This window comes from Ammodytes marinus, assembly GCF_949987685.1.
Source record: "Ammodytes marinus genome assembly, chromosome: 9".
NCBI classification, from domain to species: Eukaryota; Metazoa; Chordata; class Actinopteri; order Uranoscopiformes; family Ammodytidae; genus Ammodytes; species Ammodytes marinus.
This window is the reverse complement of record NC_137213.1, coordinates 18,901,299-18,920,636: the sequence shown is the minus strand read 5'-3', so window position 1 is coordinate 18,920,636 and position 19,338 is coordinate 18,901,299. Positions and strand designations below refer to the sequence as shown.

General features: G+C 39.6%; 1 protein-coding gene across 1 annotated transcript; it reads right to left on the bottom strand.

The window, feature by feature from the left end:
* Positions 1–680: 680 nt before the first annotated feature.
* Positions 681–19,216, bottom strand: LOC307255214 (homer protein homolog 3-like). The gene is made up of 10 exons (XM_080033862.1): positions 18,854–19,216; positions 18,647–18,695; positions 14,741–14,897; positions 12,797–12,928; positions 12,560–12,664; positions 10,990–11,123; positions 9,138–9,294; positions 5,663–5,770; positions 2,068–2,148; positions 681–1,963 (listed from the first exon to the last, which is right to left on the bottom strand). The coding sequence occupies exons 2-10, from the start codon at positions 18,667–18,669 to the stop codon at positions 1,778–1,780; spliced, it is 1,083 nt and encodes a 360-aa protein (XP_079889988.1). The 5' UTR covers positions 18,670–18,695; positions 18,854–19,216; the 3' UTR covers positions 681–1,777.
* Positions 19,217–19,338: the final 122 nt, after the last annotated feature.

Genomic DNA, 19,338 nt, shown 5'->3' with positions numbered 1-19,338 from the left:
CCACAGTGTAGAAATGTTTACTTACTTACTAAATAGAGATGCACCGATCCACTATTTATCAGTATATCGGATATCTGGGTTCTGGGTATTGGCCGATACCGATACTTTCCGGTTCGAAGAGCAAAAAATATACAAAAATGCATAAAGGTACTTACACACTGCACGCGATGGACGCAGCAAGATTACATACAAAGTCAATGTACACGCGGCACGCGCGTCCCAATGGAGCATCCAATGCGGAGTTATTTTTTTAATCCAACAGTTTGTTATCAATCTCTTGAATGTTCTGGGAAAATACATGTTAGTATAAATAAGTTAACCATACTTTGGTAGAGATGAAGTTCATAAACCTGATGTCGCACAGCAACAGAAAACCTCAACAAAAGAAAGAAGTACATTTGAATGACTGAGTTTTTTGCTTTTATTTTTCCATCAGCATCACAATGATGAAAACTCAAAGTTTGAGAACAGCTGGCGTGACTATCAACAACCATCCTTAAATAAGGCTTGAAAAAATAATACAAACATAGCATTACAGATGATGATAAACAGTTCAGTCTGTATGATGATAGACTCTGTGAAGGCGCATGGCACGTTTGTCCACAGCTAAAGGTAACATGCACAAAAATTACAGAAGGCAGAAAATATTTCCTTGTATGCGTTTATCATAAATAAATTAATAAAATTAAGCACAGGACATATAATCACACTGGGCCAATCCAAAAGTATTTTATTATTTGTGTTTGATTTATAACTGTAGCATTAATGATTCATATATAGAAAATATTTACTTACCCTAAATGTAATAACTTAATTTATCTTAATTACTAAAATGTACTCATGGATTTCAGTAACTTATCTTAGATTTAAAGGTTTCTTATGAACCTAGATGAAAATCGACAATAGACAAGCCGATGAATCTGCTCCTACCATTTGATCTTTGGTGTCAATACTAAGATTTAATGTTGTGTCCATGCCTTACTCAAATATAAAACACTGAGCGTACTATTTTTTTATTCCTGTGGGAAAGCACCAACTAGCATCACTCTGTCCTTTACTTTATTCATTATAGCTGCTACATTATGCATGACACACTCCAGGATCATAGGAAAGTTTATATCTGCTCAAATCAAACTTTTGTAAATGTTAATGAAGCAATAATGATGTTCTATGCCGGCTGTTAAATAGGCATAACTCTTAAAAAGTAATTTACTCTTTTGGCTTATTTATTTGCATTTGATTTCCACTTAATATACTCCCTATTTTCATGGATCCATTTTTTCAGATAGATTTTTAAACCACTTGTCAGTTTAAAAAGAAGGGAAAGAAACAAGGCCTCTTTTTGTTCATATTGACACTGCATCGCCATTTTGTGTACAAAAGTAATTCTTGAAAAACTGAAATGAAAAACTGCAAGCACCAATTCTCAATATTACATGTCTAGCACTGTGTAGCACTTACCTTAAAGTTGGTTTATTGCCATGAATGGGACACTTGAAAGCAACAAAAAGCTTTATTTTCGACTGGACAAGCGACACAATGTACGTACTGTATATACTGCTGCTTAAGCCGACACCTACAGCGTATCGGTGAGTACAGCACAACCGCTGCTGCAACACAGACATGGAGAAACCTTCCTGCAGCGGGAGTGGTTCTTGTGCTTGTGGAGAGACAGTGACCAGCTCCAACTTGTGTTTGTTTGCATTCGTCTCAACAAAAATTTATCCCGTCACCTGTTTTACGTCGTTCGCCAGGTTATTTACCATTTTTTTCCCCCTTATTTGTCGATCATTTTGACAAGGCTCTGGCGGAGGTCATTAAGGTCAAAGATCTTGATGTCCAGAATTTCGATGGCCCTCTGGATTTCAGAGTCCATGCGATCCCGGTCCTCCAGAGAGTTATTCAGGTTCTGCTCTGAGTTCTGAATGCGACGCTCCAACTCTGAATTACGCATCTCCATCTCCTACAGACAAGAGGAGGCAAAGGAAGAGGGCAATCTGTTACTCAACAAATATGTTAATAAGTAATTGAAAGCACAGAACATCACTGTTATAATGGCATCCCTACCCGCAATCTGCGAATGGCCTCCTCTCTATCATGTTCCACCTCGTGGTAATCTGCTTTCTTGTTTTGCAAAATGTGGATTTCCTGGAAAAGAATGAAAGCTAGACTTTTAGTTTTTTTTTATATATATATATATATACTTTATTGTAGGATCATATAATATTCTGGTGAGTTATTTTTACATTTACATCATCCTACAATTTTTTTTTTCTTTTTTATAAATTTAAACAATATAAATAAATGAATAAGTAAATAAACAAAACAAAATAACAAAACAAAACACAATAATATATATATATATATGTGTGTGTACATCCACATACATAGGCCTACATCCAAAATATATTCATCAGGGGCCGTATTCACAAAACATTTTATCTTAGCGCTAAGAGTACTCCTAAGGAGCACTAAAAGTTCTTAGTAAGGAGTAATTTCTTAAAACCTATTCACAAAGCTGATAAGACCTAGCCTGGCATTCCCAGACCTGCCACTAGGCGCTGGCAAATTAAATTTGCTGCGCGTGTTGGTCTGGAGACGCTCCGTTGAAGCTTATCAAGACTACCAGAAATCTGGTATAACGTTTCAATTGGTTCTATCTAATATGGGCGCGCCAGAGCCCTTTATATGGTGCTCTGGGGAGGACGTAACCGGATGACGACAGTGACGTGCATGCGACGTCGAAGCTGTGATAGTAAACATCAAAGATGGCTGCGGATATGTTGTGTGAGTTTGAGACTGCTTTGGCCTCGACCCTTAACGAATTGGAAGACGGGACTCATAGCTTTCACTAGCAAGTAAGTGGAATGTTCTGTTTTGCCGACCGACAACGGCAAACGTTTAATTGAACAGTTTAACAGCTGTTCGCTAAACGAACGGGGCTTACGTCACTTGTGCATCGCTCTGATTGGTTGTAGTGCTATCCAACTGCGTGCAGTGGCATTTGAAATGCACGAGTAGGAGCCGCCCCTAGAGTTGGAAATTACTATTGATCGTCGCCAGACCCTCTATCGTTCAAGATATCAGGGTCAGGATTTCCAGGCTAGATAAGACCAACTTTTACTAAGGAATGGGAGGGACTCCTAAGCTAAGACTAGAGGGCGGTGTTGACCCTGTTGCTATGGATGACGTCATGTTCATACCTTCTATGCCCACAGTGATTGGCTGAGAGGAAATGAGTCCCTAAGAGTGAATTTATGATAGAAACACTGTGGGGAGATATCCATATCGTGTCACTGTATTAAAGTAAAGAGTTTTTATATACAATTAATGACAAGTGACACTGATTCAACATGAAACCAAGATACTGCGGGGTTTCCCACACCTTCGTTCACAATTAGCCTACAATAGCGCCACATAGGCCTATTCATTTTAAATATTACAATGATTTGAATCGGAAAAAATATCCTCATTGAACAGCTGCACGCCTTGCACTCTCACTGTATTTCTCTCAACGGCGACTATGCAGCAATAGTCAGACAGCGACAAACCAGGAAATTCACCATTTAGAAACAACAGCCGGCGAAATCGTAAAATGCATGCGGAAGGAAAAAGGCGAGACTCGCAACTATACAGTAGCGGACCTGTGGAACGGAGGAGATGCTGCGAAGCGCCACATATAGGCCTACTCTAGTAGGAAATTAAACCCAAACGTGACACCAACAGTAACTTTCAGTGCATCATAAACCCAAAGCAACTGCAGGAAAAGGAACTTAATAAATATTTTTTTATATAAATATGATATATATAAATGTGTCTATACTTTCTAGATATAGCTTTACTAAGATAATTAAACCCTTACAGCTATTAAAGGTACCTTTTACAAAGCTCACTATCATTAAATCTCTCCAAAACACCATCAAATGGTTGTCTGTGATTTACTCTTAGTGACTTAGGAGTCCTCTCGAGGACTCTTAGCTTTTCATAGATTTAGGAGCTAGTTTTAGCGCTAAAAGGCTTTGTGAATTACACTTATCTTAAAAAGTTAGGAGTCCTAAAATTAGGAGTGAAACGCCCCTTATTTTTGAGAGTTACTCCTAAATCAGCACGTTAGGACCTACTCTTAGCCTTAAAATGTTTTGTGAATACGGCCCCTGAACACATACTACATATAAAAAACAAAACAAAAGAAAAAAACACATAAAGTATATACACACAAGTTAACTCTTCCAGCTCTTCACGACTATCTTCAGAATATTTAATTACAATCCATATATGTTAACCATTTATTCCATCGTTTCAAAAACTCAGTTTCTAGATTTCTAATTCTATAGGTTATTCTTTCCATTTCTAAAATATTATTTACATTTGACTTCCAGTTTTTAAAAGATGGTGGACTAGGTTTTAGCCAGTTCCTTGTTATCAGTTTCATCGCTGCTATCCTAAGTATCCTAAATAAGTATTTGTCTCTTTCTGATATGAGTTCAGCCGGTGTTACACCTAAAATTAAACATTTTGGGTACCTGGTTAATTTGGAAAATTTTCGTAATAGAATTTGCAATCAGTTGCCAGAAGGTCTTTAGTGATGGGCAAAAGTAGAAAACATGTGAATGATCTGCGTTATTTTCCCCACAATTTCTCCAACAATCTGATGAATTTGATATCCTAAACTTTTATTGTATTTTTGGTGTGTTAAAGAATCTTGTGTATATTTTCCATGTGTACTCCCTCCAAAACCTAGAGTTTGTTGTTTTATGTATTGTTTTATAAATGTTTTCCCAGTCCTCTTCTTTTAACTGTCCCCTTAATTCTAAGTTCCACTTCAATGCCACCGTGTCTTGTGTTTCATTGTTTTCTTGTAGTATTTTATATATTTTGGAAAGTGTATTCTTTATGTCAATATTATAGTTTTTAATCATAAATTGTACTAAGGGATGCTGCTCGTGAATGCCTGTTCTTTTTTGAAAGGTTTTTATATAGTTTCTAAATTGTAAATATTTATAGAAATTTGACTAGATTAAATCATATTTCTTTAAAATATCATCAAAGGAATTTACTTCATACTTAGTTATTATTTGTGAATATATTTGTAGTCCTTTTAAGGACCAGACTTTTAAGACACTGTCCATTTTGTTTGGTTTGAAGTCTGGATCCCATGCCATTTCTATAAGATAGAGTAATTCCTTATTTATATCATGTTTTTTACAAATTTGTTTCCAATTACATAAAGTATTGTTAATCCATCTACTTTGTCCTTTCAGTTGTGTCATATATTTTCTATCAATGAATGGTAATGTTTTTATTGAAAATGGAGTTTGTTCCTTTTCTATCGTAAGCCACTTCACTTTAATATTATCATTAGTCCATTTCATTATGTTATTTATTTGTGTGGCATGAAAATAGGTTTGGAGGTCTGGAAGTGCTAGTCCACCATGTTCTTTCGATTTTATTAATGTTTTGAATTTGACCCTTTTCCTTTTGTTATTCCAGATAAAATGAGTTAGTATGCCATTCCATCTTTTAAAACTTTGGGAAGGAATTGATGTTGGCAGGTTCTGAAGACTTATAGTTTGAGTTGATGTTTCACTTATTTGATCACCTATGATGAACAATCACAGCTTTCCACCTCTGACTCCAACTGATGGTAAAATTTTGCACCTACCTCATCTTTGGCCTTTAACAGGGCCTCCAGCTCCTCCAGGGACTGGGTCAGCTCATCCTTTAAGAGGTCACTAGGGCCTTGGCCTCCATGGGCCTCTAATTCAGACACCTTACAACACACACAGACACGCACACACCAAATTAAATTAAAGTCAGAGAGTGAGACAGGGCTTCACACACAAATCTTAAAGTGGAGAAGAGTATGTTCTGTCTTGGCCTGCAAAGTGAGGCCACATGCCCACTTGGCCCAGTTGATCTGTACAGTGCTTAAGCGTGAACGCCTGAAAGTCTGGGCATAAAAGCTGCTTGCCAATACAACACCATGTCTTAATCAGCCAGGTTTGGGATTTGGAGCGTATTTGTAACCGATTGCTTTTGAATATGTTCATCTGGTGATCAAACATTACACTTCTCCACCAAACCAAAGCAAACCCTTGGGGGAAAAAAATGTAAATGTCCATGGCGCGCATGGACGCATTGAGTCAAATGGAACAGTATCATATTGACGTCAGGACTATCATCTTTACACGTGCCCGTGCCGGCTCATTAGCATTTGTGACTTGGCGATGCTACAACTTAATTTACAACTAAGATTGACCATAGGGATAAATGAGCAAGTCATGCCATTATTTTTGTGTAAACATTAATGAAATTTGAAATCTGCTTTGTCATCTGGGCCCCATGAATCAGAGAAACAAAAAACAAACAGACCATCTCAAAAAGCCTCCCAGGCAAAGAGTCTGGATCGTTTTAAACCATGTACAGTTGAGACGAGGAGTAGCCTTAGAAAGAAGAAGAAGAAAAAATAAAAGGAGAGATGCTAGTGGATGCCAGCTCCCTCTGGTGATTTTTCATTTTTTCCTAACTGGGGCATTGAAAGTAGGATATTGCTGTCCTACAAACCCCTCTCCCTTTCACACCACCCAAGAGACGTGAACCATTTTCTGCCACCTGGTCCCGTTCCACCGAAAGACAGAACAAGTTGGTCCAAAGGAGACAGAGACTAGTATGAATTAATTTCTTGATGTGGATCTAAACAAAGAAAAGGGCTTCTTAATATCAGGTATTTTAACCAGGTTGAGGATTTAATGGTGACCGATACTGTAAAGCCGGGATATAATAGAAAGGGAGTTAGGTATTAAAGCATTGAATCAGAGAGGTTTTTTCATTGTCAGCCCGAGGCGACGTCAGTCCCAGAGAAATCGGCTACCAGCATGTGTGAAAATACCCTTTATTGATGAGTGAGCAGAGGGAGGGCGGAGGCAACTGCATTCACTGGAACCTGAGAGTTAATTCAAGTGTAAAAACCCTCCAGAGACTTGGCGTATTTAGACTCCACGGAAATATGACATTGCCGGGGGCGCCCTTAGCTCAGTTGGTAGGGCGTCCCCCCCATGGGCCTCGGCCAGCAGCAGACCAGGGTTCGATTCCAGCCCGTGGTCGTTCTCTGCATGTCACTCCCCTCTCTGCCCCATTTCAACTCTGTCTCTACACTATCAATAAAGCATAAAAATGCCAAAAAAATATCTTTAAAATATGACATTGCCATGCGCATGGTGAACTGGTTCAACCTGCACAGAACACCTTGATACAGGGAGGGAAAATGCCTGCAGTTCAAGTAACTCAAAAGAACGATGGAGTGTGTTACAGACTAACTGTCTTGGCTTTTTACTACTCTGAAAACGACGAACCACACAAAGCCGATATCACCTTCGTCAGCGGAGAAAGACAAGTTACTTCCCTTCCCCTACTTCCCCTGCCCTAATCTTCTTTGGGCAAAGCTTTACTTCAACAATAATCTGAGTGTATGCTCCTGTTCCAGAGCTTTACAGCTCCTGCATTGATATTTAAGGTTGACCTTACCACCAGCTTCTGCCTTGGCAGTCACTTCAGGGTAAACAAGGACTTGTCTGCACACAAAGACCAAAGGACTTTTCAGTGTTTTATTCGATAATACACAAAGGTTTTCTGACCGGTTGTGTTTCTATAATGCATGAAATGTGTAGCCTTGAGGTCAACTGTCCCACAAAGCTTTTGATGTAACAGCTAATCCATCTGTCATCCATTCCCCTCCTCAACAAATCCTGTTAAGCATGCAGTTGGGTAAGAGGCAGGGGTACTTCCTGGGCAGGACAATAGTCTATCACATGGCTTACAGTTTTTTTTTTATTGCTAAACCACAGTGGGCACAACTGGAGCGATGTGCAACAACACAGCAGCAGTTCATGTGGACCAAACTCTATCTCATTTTTCATTGCTTAAACACAATTTTCAAAACTCTACACTCTTATCTCATGGCTTAACCACAACCTGCACCACACTGTGGATTTCTAGCACTTTGTTCAAATGCTAACACACTGCTGTCACAACTGTAAACCACAAAACAGTGGATTTCAGCCTAGTGCATTTCAAACACTGCGGATTGCAATTTCAACTGAAACACTAAGAAGGTGTCTTGTTTAGACTTGTTAGTGAACATATACAGAATATAGGGAAAGCTCAAAAATATTTATTTTGGAAATGGACTAATGAGTGGAGGGAGAAGAGTGGCAATGAGAGTGTGGATGATTGGAGGAAGACTTAGAAGACAGAGCTGTAATTTCTGATGAAATACAGTAAGGGCTACTCTGATAGACCCTGTTGTGAATCATGGTCTCTCATTGAGAGGGGCAGGGTTGAGGGTGGAACCCAATCTACAAAGATCTACAGTTGCATCTGTAATACAAATTTTCCAGCAAACAAACAGGTGAGAGTTGCATCCTTACAGTAAATGACAACATTAAAGGAATTGATTTCTGTATTACAATTGTATAATATTTACACAGATAAATACTAAATTTGGAAATGTTATCAATGAATATAAAATAAAAATATGTATTTATTGAAGCAAACTTCTGATTTCCATTTATTTTTGTTTACCTAAAAAACTGGTATGTTATAAAATTAACAATTTCATGTGAAATAATTTCACTCTTTCATCAAAGAAAATATTACGTTAGTTTTGTTAAGTAACTCAAATTATTCAAACTAAAGATTAAAAGTTTGACATTTCTGTATTGGGGTTTGATGCTAGTTTTTTCACTCTGCGTGACAGTGTGTGTTATCTCAATTAGGACTGTTCATAGTGTTGGCTGCACTGAGCCTATTTTGCATGTGAAGTGAACTGTTCAGCTCCAGTGACTGTTGGTAGTACAGACTGTAGTTAGAATTTTGCATATTGAGCTACAGTTGTGCCCACTGCTGGTTAGCGATTGAAAAAAAACTGTAAACACACTCAATGGGCAATTTAGAAATGTTTGTTTGAACATATAGGAAAGTTATGTATTATACATAATATTATACTTAGAGCATTAAAATATGTTCTGATAATTCTGTGGTTATTTTAAACGGCTAATTCAAGGTTCAGTGTTTGCACTTAATTTTCTTGGAAGTTCCCTATGTACCTGAGTGTCAGGTTTAATACAGTAAAGGCTCACCTGGTCTCTGAGTCGCTCTGTCTCCTCCTGGTACGCTGCCAGCTGTTTCTTCCACTGCTCCACATTAGCATTAGCCTCATGCAAAGCTGCCACCAGTTTTGAATTGCTGTCCTGCAGGGTGAAGAGCTCGGCCTCCAGGTTCATCTCACAAATAGACCTGAAGAACCAATGATACATAGGCTATTACACAATACACATAATAGTGTACTACTGTAAGCCTAATGATAATGTGGATTGTATGGCACATAATCATTACACATATTGTAGGCCAATCTGGACGAGAAGCCTTTAAAGCGCTCAGAAAAAAATGGAAATGGGAACATTTATGATTTACATGATAACTGGACCAGTATGAAGATCAAATGGAAAACGGCCAAGAACAAGAATGAACTTGACAGTTAAATACTCAAAGACAGTGCACACTACAGCACTTGATTTCACTGATTCCTTTTTAGATTTCCTACAGAGGTGGAGCCAATTATTCAGGAATGAAAACCTGCCTCATTTTGGCCATCCTTGTCACATGAGGCAAATATTTCTTGAATATTACAGCTGGCTGCACAGCAACAACCACATTTGACTGCTGCTTGGAACATGATGAGACACTGTTGGCCTGGATAACACAAGCAGTGAGGCACTATAGCAGCATTAAGAAGGCCATGACGAGAATTGCTGCCTGCAGCATCACACCTACTGCCCAGAATGAAGGTCATTTCACAGGTCTTATAACAAAAGCAAAGATACACTCGTAAAAATGTCCAGAGAGCACACAACACCAAATTGTTCTAACAGTAATCCCCTTATCCTATGGAGTTTTATTTAAGGGTAATCTTCATCAAAAGACTGAATGTGAAAGACACATTTGTTTCTATGAATTAGTTGGATTATCATATTCTATTTGACTTGTAAGCATCAGAGAAAAAGGAAGAATAGGATATGGTCAGCATGATTGCCATTTAAATTAGGCATCAATGAGCCTTCAATGCTACTTTCCCTCTGACTTTGTTTTTAGATGCAAATGTTGGGAGCACAAAGCATAATTTTCTAAACTGAATCTTACTTAGGACTGCATGTAATATTCATTCAGTCCCAATGTATGATACATGCATTGAAAACACAAACAACATAACACAGGCCTACTAGTTTATGGATGCACCCATAGGCCACTTGATTATACAGCAGTCAGGGACATGAAATCAATACATTTTGGTACAATTTGCGGAAATAATATATATTCAGATGGTGTCTTCAATGATCCTTTGTTGTCATCTGTCCCTCTAGAAAGCTTGAGATTATCACATGTCCACATTTTACCATGGTAACCTCTCTGGAGCAGTTTTCTGTCGCAACAATTGGACTGTGGAGAAAAGCATTGTGGGTGGCTCAAAGGATTGAATGATGAGATGTTTACAAGCTTTATTCGATACGACTATATGAGTCAACACCTCAACAATGGCCTCCTCCTGTCCTAGAAAGCTTAACAAATCGAATGACGTCAAACTGTAATTAACCCAAGAAGTGAAAACCTTGTTCCATTCAGTAAACTCAACTGAACAGTTGGAGAGAATGGATCGGCTGCTCGAGTGAAATCGATACTATAGATCAAATGAAATGTGCAAATCCCTCCCCCGACCCGAGTTCCCTACATGTTTATGAGCACTAGATAATAGGAAGTTTTTATCTTGTTTCAGAACATAGTCATCAAGTGTGGGCTTTGTGTCTAGCAGAACAGAATAGAGGGAAATTACACAAAACAAGTCACCGTTTAGAGAGAAAGTGAGATCGGACTGTATGTTGTCTCTTACATCTCCCTTCATTTGATGTTTGTGTGTGAGTGCATAACTTAAGTTACCCTTCAGAGAGCATCTTTTTAATCCGCTCCTTCTCAGAAGACAGGGTAATGTCGGCGCTCTGACTGCGGAACAGCTTGTCTTCTGGCCCGTTCACACACATCACCGGTGGAGACTGGAATTCATCCGAGAGGTCCTGGGAAACACATCAGTAAATGGACTCTCCTAATAGCATACAGCATCTCCATCTCAGAACCAAATTGATTATTTCAAAGAGCAAAGAGGCGGCTTCTTTAATTTAAAAATAAGCTTAAGAGCCATCAGGTATAAATACATTCAAAATATGAGGGTCAGTCAGAAGAAAAGACGTTCAGAGTGCATTTGCAACACATATTGCTTATACTTTAAAGGTGACATATTGTGCTCATTTTCAATTTTCAATTTGAATGTTGGGTGTTTACTGGAAAATGTTTTCAAGGTTTATTGAACTCATTATTTTTAACTGTTAGGGCGTAACCTCCCACGCTGTTATAAGCACATAACCGCACGTTCTAGTGGGGCATTAGTAATCATTGACAGGGTTTATTTGTGTATGACGTAATATTTTCTGATTGGTCAGCTCTAAACACAGACAGCCAGGTTTCCAATTTTGCACATCAGCTTTGCTAGCGTCCTCGCAGCCAGGGAACCACTTATTTCGGCAAATGTGGCTTGGTAGGCGCTAGATGTGAAAATGTATGTGCCTGAGCTGCTAAAAACTGAGTTTCTCATAATATGTCCCCTTTAAACTACTTCCATAGACAGTTTTATGCTGTGCCAAACAATACTTGGTCAAGAAAATAAAACAAAACGACAGACTCACCTGGGAGTACTAGAAAGGGAATCCATCAGGTTGAAAAAAACAGACAGAGTAACATGTCATCATAAAGCTTAACCATGAATAATGACATATTCTAAAATATCACAAGCATACTTAGCTGGGTGGTCAGTTATGCAGCGCTGCGCTACTTAGCAAGAATCAAGTCCAATTAATTGATGCAGTTGGACATTTTCTGAAGCTTTGGCATTTTTTTTTTTAAATCGATAAAAGACGTGGAGTGAGAGATCACTTTGAATCTGTTCAGCCATAGAATTGAAAAGGAAATTGGCATGTTCCTCATGAACAAGCAGACGTTACTGATAGGTAATTACTAACTTGATAAAAAAAGTAATGTGCTGACTACATTTTCAATATTACGGAGTTAGAGTCAGGGGCCTATCAGTGGCAGTTGGTTGAAAATGCGGATGCGGTGCACTACTGAGAGGCACACGATAATTTTACCATCGTCCTACTTTTCCTCACTTTCCCTTTCCTCTGAGACAAATGACCCAGCTCATCTTTTTTTGCCTTCCTTTTCTCTCTCTTCATACCTCCTTTGATTGAATCACAATGGACCTGTCTAAAAGCTGAACTGACTGAAGTGATGCTTTCTGTCTCCTCAATCCTAAAAATCCCCTTCCCCCTCAAACAAGCAGGCATCACTTGATATTTTTCTGTGGATTCTGACAGAGTTTTCACATTTATGCTTTCTGATACCTGCAGAGACTTGCTCTACTTTCATGTTCACATTTTTCTCTCAAAGTAGAGCTCACCTGTGGTGCAGCGATGCTAAGCGCTGTGTTGACCAATTCTTTATCCTGCGACTTATCTCGCGCCAGGCGAGCGGCATCCTTCACCTCTTTAAACTTATCTGAAAACTTTTTTAAAGGGTCAAACAGTTAATGTTAAAGAAACTGAACTAATGTAGGATTAATAAGACTCTGGAAATGTACAATGAGCAAGACGCTTTGATCAGTAGAACCATCTTTGTTTTCTTTGGGTTAGTTTACCTGATGCAGCTGTTGCTCTGTAGCAAAACCAAGCCCATACACAGTGTTGGCCCTGCTGTCCGCCCACTGTCCAAACTTCTGGGATGTCTTGGTAAATGTCATGCTGGGTGTAACAGTGCAGTTGATGATTGCCTGCAAATACAGAGATAACAAAGATGATCGAGGCAGGCAAGTCTACATCATGCTAACAACACAGTAGGTTAAGGGAGATGCAGTTCAGCAGAACATTCAAGTATCCAGTCAGCACTAACTACTTCTAATTATTCAGTAGAAGTAGCTCTTTATTTTCTTATTATTCTCGTGCAGGGGAAGAATACAGAATAGATTAATTTAGGGCATAAATTGTGCTTCAGAGGGTAAAGTGATTGTATTGTATTGGATTGTATTGCACATCCTAAAGTTGGGGAACTCACAAGGGAGAGATTAAGGGGGAAATAAATGCTGAATATAGAAGCAACCCGCAACAGCATCTTTTTGGTAGAGAACTCTCTTCCTACCAACAGGACCACATTATCCAAAATCCCTAATTCCAGGATGGAACAAACTTAAAATGTATACATGTTTGCTGTCAGAGTCCAAACCATCATCATTAGGGTTAGTTTTAAGCCTTGACAAAGTATCTTCAATGCAGCAAAATATATTATACAACTGCATTTACAAGTTGAGTAACAGTCCTTTTGACGAGTAATCTGAATTTAATGTGTAAAATTGGTGAAATGCCCCTTCCCTTGGCCACTTTCTGGTTTAACCTATGATGGGATATACTGTTTAAGCATGTCTTTTAAATCAGAACAGATGATGCTCATCAGACAAAAGTTTAAATCTTTCTGTATTAACAATAAATCTACATTTAATCTATATCTACATTTTGTCTTTATCACAGCACCAACATAAACGTTTTCAACACGAGCTTAACAGCTTGTTTCAAGTAGGCTATGCTGTGAAAGCAAACAACACAGGAAAACATCTGTGCTCATTGTGACATTGGTAAAGCATTTACTTTCCACTGGGATTATGGCTAAGGAATTCAGCTATTTTCAATCACTTTCTCCCTTGAGACCCGTTTGTTCTTTAGAAAACCAAAAGAAAGACTTATTGTTTATATTAAATTCAGACACACAGAGTACCATCATATATCCGTCAAAGAGAAGAACAGCAGTAACGACACACGGTCACACGGAACATCCACCAGGTCTGTGACCTCACTGTCAGAGGCGACTTCTTTCCCCCGGAGCACACAATAAAAAAAGTATTAGAGCGGACCTATTAATAAATCTTTTTATGTCAACCTCTAGCATTACAATAAGGGAACTGATTTAAAATCGCAGCATTGCAGGTCGATGGCAGCTTAGGAGGAGGTCTCCCTCCCCCTCCCCAATAAATGATTACGTGAACTCTACGGTCTGCATTTCCGCGCTAACATGCTTGACATAGCATGTTGGACGATGGCAGCCGCAAAGATTATTCTGGAGCCAGACACCAGTCCTGGCAGGATAGGGCTGCAGACGGACCAACTGCCACCCCGCACAGCCTTCTGGGAGGCCGAAATGTGGGTCAGACCAGAGGTGCTAAGAAGAGATCAGCTAGATCGCCCCCCCTGCCCCCCATCTACCCAGTGATGATGTAGCCTCTTCCGTGTAATCTAAATCCACAAGCCTACGTGAAAGACGCTCTGATTGCTGAGTTGTCGACATCCACTGTAGTTTTAACTAGATATGTCCTAATCTTGGAAATGTTCTAGTATTAAGATGGTTGCCAAAGAGGGAAACCAGTGTGAAGTTGGTGTTTGTCCTGTGGCTTTGTTACAAATACAAAACAGCCTCTTTGAAGGCAATATCATCTTCTTCAATGTCCTCAGACAGAATAACACTACTTTGAGAAAACCCCCTTATAGAAAGGTGTCTTTGTCTTTTGGCAACATAACCACCATTATCCTCCCCTCACCTTGGTCCCTCCCACGCTGATGATGCGGTAGACGTTGCGGTTGGCATCGTAGAAGAAGGACACACTAACGGCATGTTTGCTGGCGGGGATCCAGTTCCTCTTAGTGGTGGGGTCAATCTGGAAAACATGGGCCCGAGAGGTGAAGATCGGCTGCTCCCTGGAGGAGAAAAACACAGATGATTATGTGAAATACAGTGAAAGAAATTGTTTATGAATAACCAAAAAACATCACTTACGTCTAATAACTATGGTTAAGAAATTACTGGAATAGCAAGTAGTTAACTTTGAGTCAAAAGAAAGCTCTTTTTTTCTTCTTTTGCTTGGATTAATTTGTGTTTTTCCCCACGATTTCAGTATCAAAATATATCAGGCAGCTACTATTAAAACTCATTATCATACAACCCTGTCCAAATGTGTCTCTCTTTAGCTTAAAAAGGAAATCCTTTTATTATTTTCACAATAGTAACCTCTCCATCTATTTCTCTTCCATCTAGGGACAGATGTTGGAATCATAGTTTGGCTTTCTCCCACGCTTTTTCCTGCCTCGTTCACTAGCCATTCAGGGCTGTGACTTAGCTGGCAAACACTGGTTGACTAAAACGCTCTGAACCTCTCCGCCCTCCGGCCAGCTCATGCCACTATTTGAAGAGACGTATCCTGGATACGAGGTAAATATATCAAAGCAAACAGTCACCAGTGTTCAGAGGAAGTGTGGCCCCCGTCATTGTGGTAAGACTCCTTGAGCTCTTCTCTCTCTTAACTTGTTCCTATTAAGCTGGTATAGGTTCAGTCAGTGCATTTACATTGCCATGTATTCCCACACTTTGAAATGAAGTAAGGCAGAGTATATATGCCAACATAAGAATGACGTGCCAGTGAAAATATTCAAACAAATTTCACTCTGAAAGTATAGCAGAAGTGACAGTGCAAGATATCATACTGTTGGTGTGTTCTTAACTTTGTACAAATTCTTCTTTAAACCAATGCAAATGCAAAACAAAGCAACACAAAATGCTAGCAACCCTGTACTTTCTGGTGCATCAGCATGCTAACATGCTCGCAAAGACAATGCTCATGTTGCTATTTATCAGGTATAAAGTTTTCTATGTTCACCATCTGACTGTGGTTGGGTAGCATGCTAACATGCACTAAAATGCCTTAACACAAAGTACAACTAAAGCTGATGGGAATTGTAGTATTTTGGCAGGAATTTGGTCAAAAAAGTCAGGGGATTACCAAATTTAGTATAATTCCTCCTATTGGTGACCATCCTTCGAGCCACATGTCTAATAGGGCTAACTTCTAATGCAATAAATAATAAAGTTCACCGACCAATGCGTAGCCGAATAGCTTCTGTAGAAGAAAATCTAATTAACTTTTTCACTCGGAAATCTCTTGTGTTTTATGGCACTCAGATTATAAACCAAATACTGATATTGTGTTGTTCATACAAAACCAACACTTAGACTTTCAAGAATAAGGCACAACTGAATCTACATCACCGTTATTTTTGCTGCTTGTCTCCATCTCATCAAAACGTTCCCTTCCAGAGGTGTCGAGTTAGAACATGAAATGGTAGAAACCAGGACACCTCTTCTTTCCCACAGTATTGTAAATTGCATCGGTTGTTCCCAAAAGAACTGTATTATTTTGGCCAGTCTCAGTACATTTATATCTGACCCCATTAGTGACACAAAAAGCCATGAAAACTATCTCTCTCTCTCTCTCTCTCTCTCTCTCTCTCTCTCTCTCTCTCTCTCTCTCTCTCTCTCTCTCTCTCTCTGTCTCTCTCTCTCTGTCTCTCTCTCTCTCTCTCTCTCTCTCTCTCTCTCTCTCTGTCTCTCTCTCTCTCTCTCTCTCTCTCTCACCATAGGAGATCATGATAAATAAATAAATAAATAAAGGATGTAATGCATGAATTGCACAAGTACCGGGTTTCAAAGGGCTGCCTTAAGATGTTGCTATATGGACATTTTGACGGCTGATCCCACTCGAAGTCTGATAATAACCCACCCTTTAACTCTTCATCTGACAGTAATCCCCCCTTTTCTGCTGCGACCACAGGAACACTGATCTGAGGTCTTACTGGGACACTACAGTGGGATGAGTGCAGCCTGTCTAAAGCTGGGTGTGAGATCTGTGCTCTGGCTTTCTAACGATAGAAATATAAATGAAATATAAGAATAATCTGATTTAGAGTTTTGGTAGTTGTTCCGAGTAAAGCTTAGTCCTTAGGTAGGAATTTGCCCTGTGATTTTCAGACAGTGTTATTAACCATCTGTTACCAAAACAAGAAAATTAGGTCACGTCGATTTTTTTTAAACTTTTTTTAACTGAAAAAGCATTAATATTTTCTAGAAAAACAGTACATTTAACATTCTAAAACATTTAAAATAATACCGGTTTTGCAATAAATAATTAATTAATTTCCACCTTCGGACATCTCCTGGGAAATTATGTGTAAACTGTTCGTTTATGTATGAGAACAAATGATTGTGCTGTCAAAATGTCGTTAGGTCAAGAAAGCGAAACGTTTGATTTGTTGTTCATTAATGTGTCTGGCAAGCATCCAAAACCAAAAGATATTAATTTTATTATAATATGAGCGTACCACAATCTGCTAATCTTTAAAATTGAGGAGCTTAGAACTAGTTCATGTCCTACATTTCTGCTTGAAAAATTACTTTTAAATATCAAAGTTATTTGCCTTTGAAGTCTTGGCTTTTTATTCATCACCACAGCACTGCACTTTGACCATCCCTAACATATTTACGGAGGCCAATGAGGCCACTCACTGTGATGCTGAACAACAAATCTTCCCTCTCTTCATCGAGTAGTCCCAATGGGAGGCAGAGAACACTCTAGGTTTACCCCATTACTGCCAGGCTTTGACCTTGCCTGAGGTCTGGTGTCTGCTCTTCTACCGAACGTGTGCGGGATGAAAGGATGCACTAGAGCTTCGTGTTCAACCTCATCGCTACTTCTGACCGACAACCTCCCATGGTGGAGGGCAGGAGGGAGGTGTGTTACACTGTCAGAGTAGCCTACATGTTTAAACAGGATTCTGTCTTGGCTGCGAATGTGTGAAACAGAGTGTGGCCCAAATGTTTCTCTTGGCTAACTGGTATCTCTTCTGGAGGATGTTCAACCACTTGACCTGCATCCTCAGCAGCAGATGGATTTGGCCTACAAGGCTTACAGGGGGGCTGGCCTGGGAGTACTGATTGGACAGAGAGGTCAGGGCTGCTTCTCGGGATAAATAACCCCACTAATTCGTAGCCTACTACCACAATCGTACCGTATCCACAATCTGCTTTAATGGGGTTTCCCCTTTCGGCCTCTGTTGATCCATCCAAATCTTTCATAAACAGATGTTAAGACATATTTCTGAATTAATTGCTATAATCCATCTAAAAGACAGCAATGCAACAATACCCGATTTCCTTTTGTTTACACACACACACACACACACACACACACACACACACACACACACACACACACACACACACACAACTTTCTTTCTTTCTTTTTAACATTAAATGAGAGAAACAGCAGTTTCTTGCCCATCCGCCTGCTGTGCTCCTCTGTACGAAGTACGCTCTGTGGTCCTTTAATAGTTACAACAATAAAAGCATGCAGAGTCATTACTAAGAAGTATGGATCAAATAATCTTAAAACTCTGGGGCCACATACACACACAGAAAAACATTACAGAAGATTATTGGCTTAATTTAACAGATAAATCAATTCTGAATTAGCCGTGCTGCATCTGTGTTTGCAGGAGGGTGAAAAGGAAACCACAATTTTTTTCTCCAGTATTACAATATCTTGAAATTATTACAAGCCTATGCTCTTCAATCAACAAGGGTGTACATTGTATGTTGTTCCACATGGTCTTCTTACCTTTCTCTGTGGTGAGGAAACATCTTACAAGGTGACTGAGGCTTCTTTTCTGCAAAGAGAGGAGGGAGAGTTGAAGCAGTGCGTCCATTCATTTATTAAATAAGTATTTGTTCCGCTGTTTTGACTGATCTCAATATTCACTTGACCCCTTATTAAAAATAAAAATAAAATAATCCAGGAAAACACGAGCCCAGCAGCAACACTCACCCCATTTCGGTGTAAACCGTCTTTGTGAGTCTGTGTTATGTTGTGCCTCAGAGTATTTCCGCGCAAGAGCTGCTGCTTGTCCAAGTGTCCCTCTTTCCCGTACTCCTGCGTTTATTCTCCCGAGGCGGGGGAATGTTTCAATGCAAAGAGCCACACACTGCCCGCTAGAGCCTGCACAGTGTCCGGTGACTCCGGTCCCTGCTGGCCACACTTTAACCGATCACTTCTGCGGTGCCCGGGCTGTCACAACCCGGAGGTGGAGGAGGTAGAGGAGCCGCTGAGCTCGGTGACTGGAGTGACCACGGTCCCCAGTGTTTCCATGTTTAAAAGATGCGACAGTCGCTCTCTGCTTTTTCTCTGTGTGACCTCGTGCTTGTGGTCACAGCTCTCTGCTCTTTATCCAGCCGGCTGCTCGCGTTCAGCAGTGGGACGCAGCTGACAGCACAGTATAGTAGGCTACCACCTGCTGGCACTACAGGCTACAG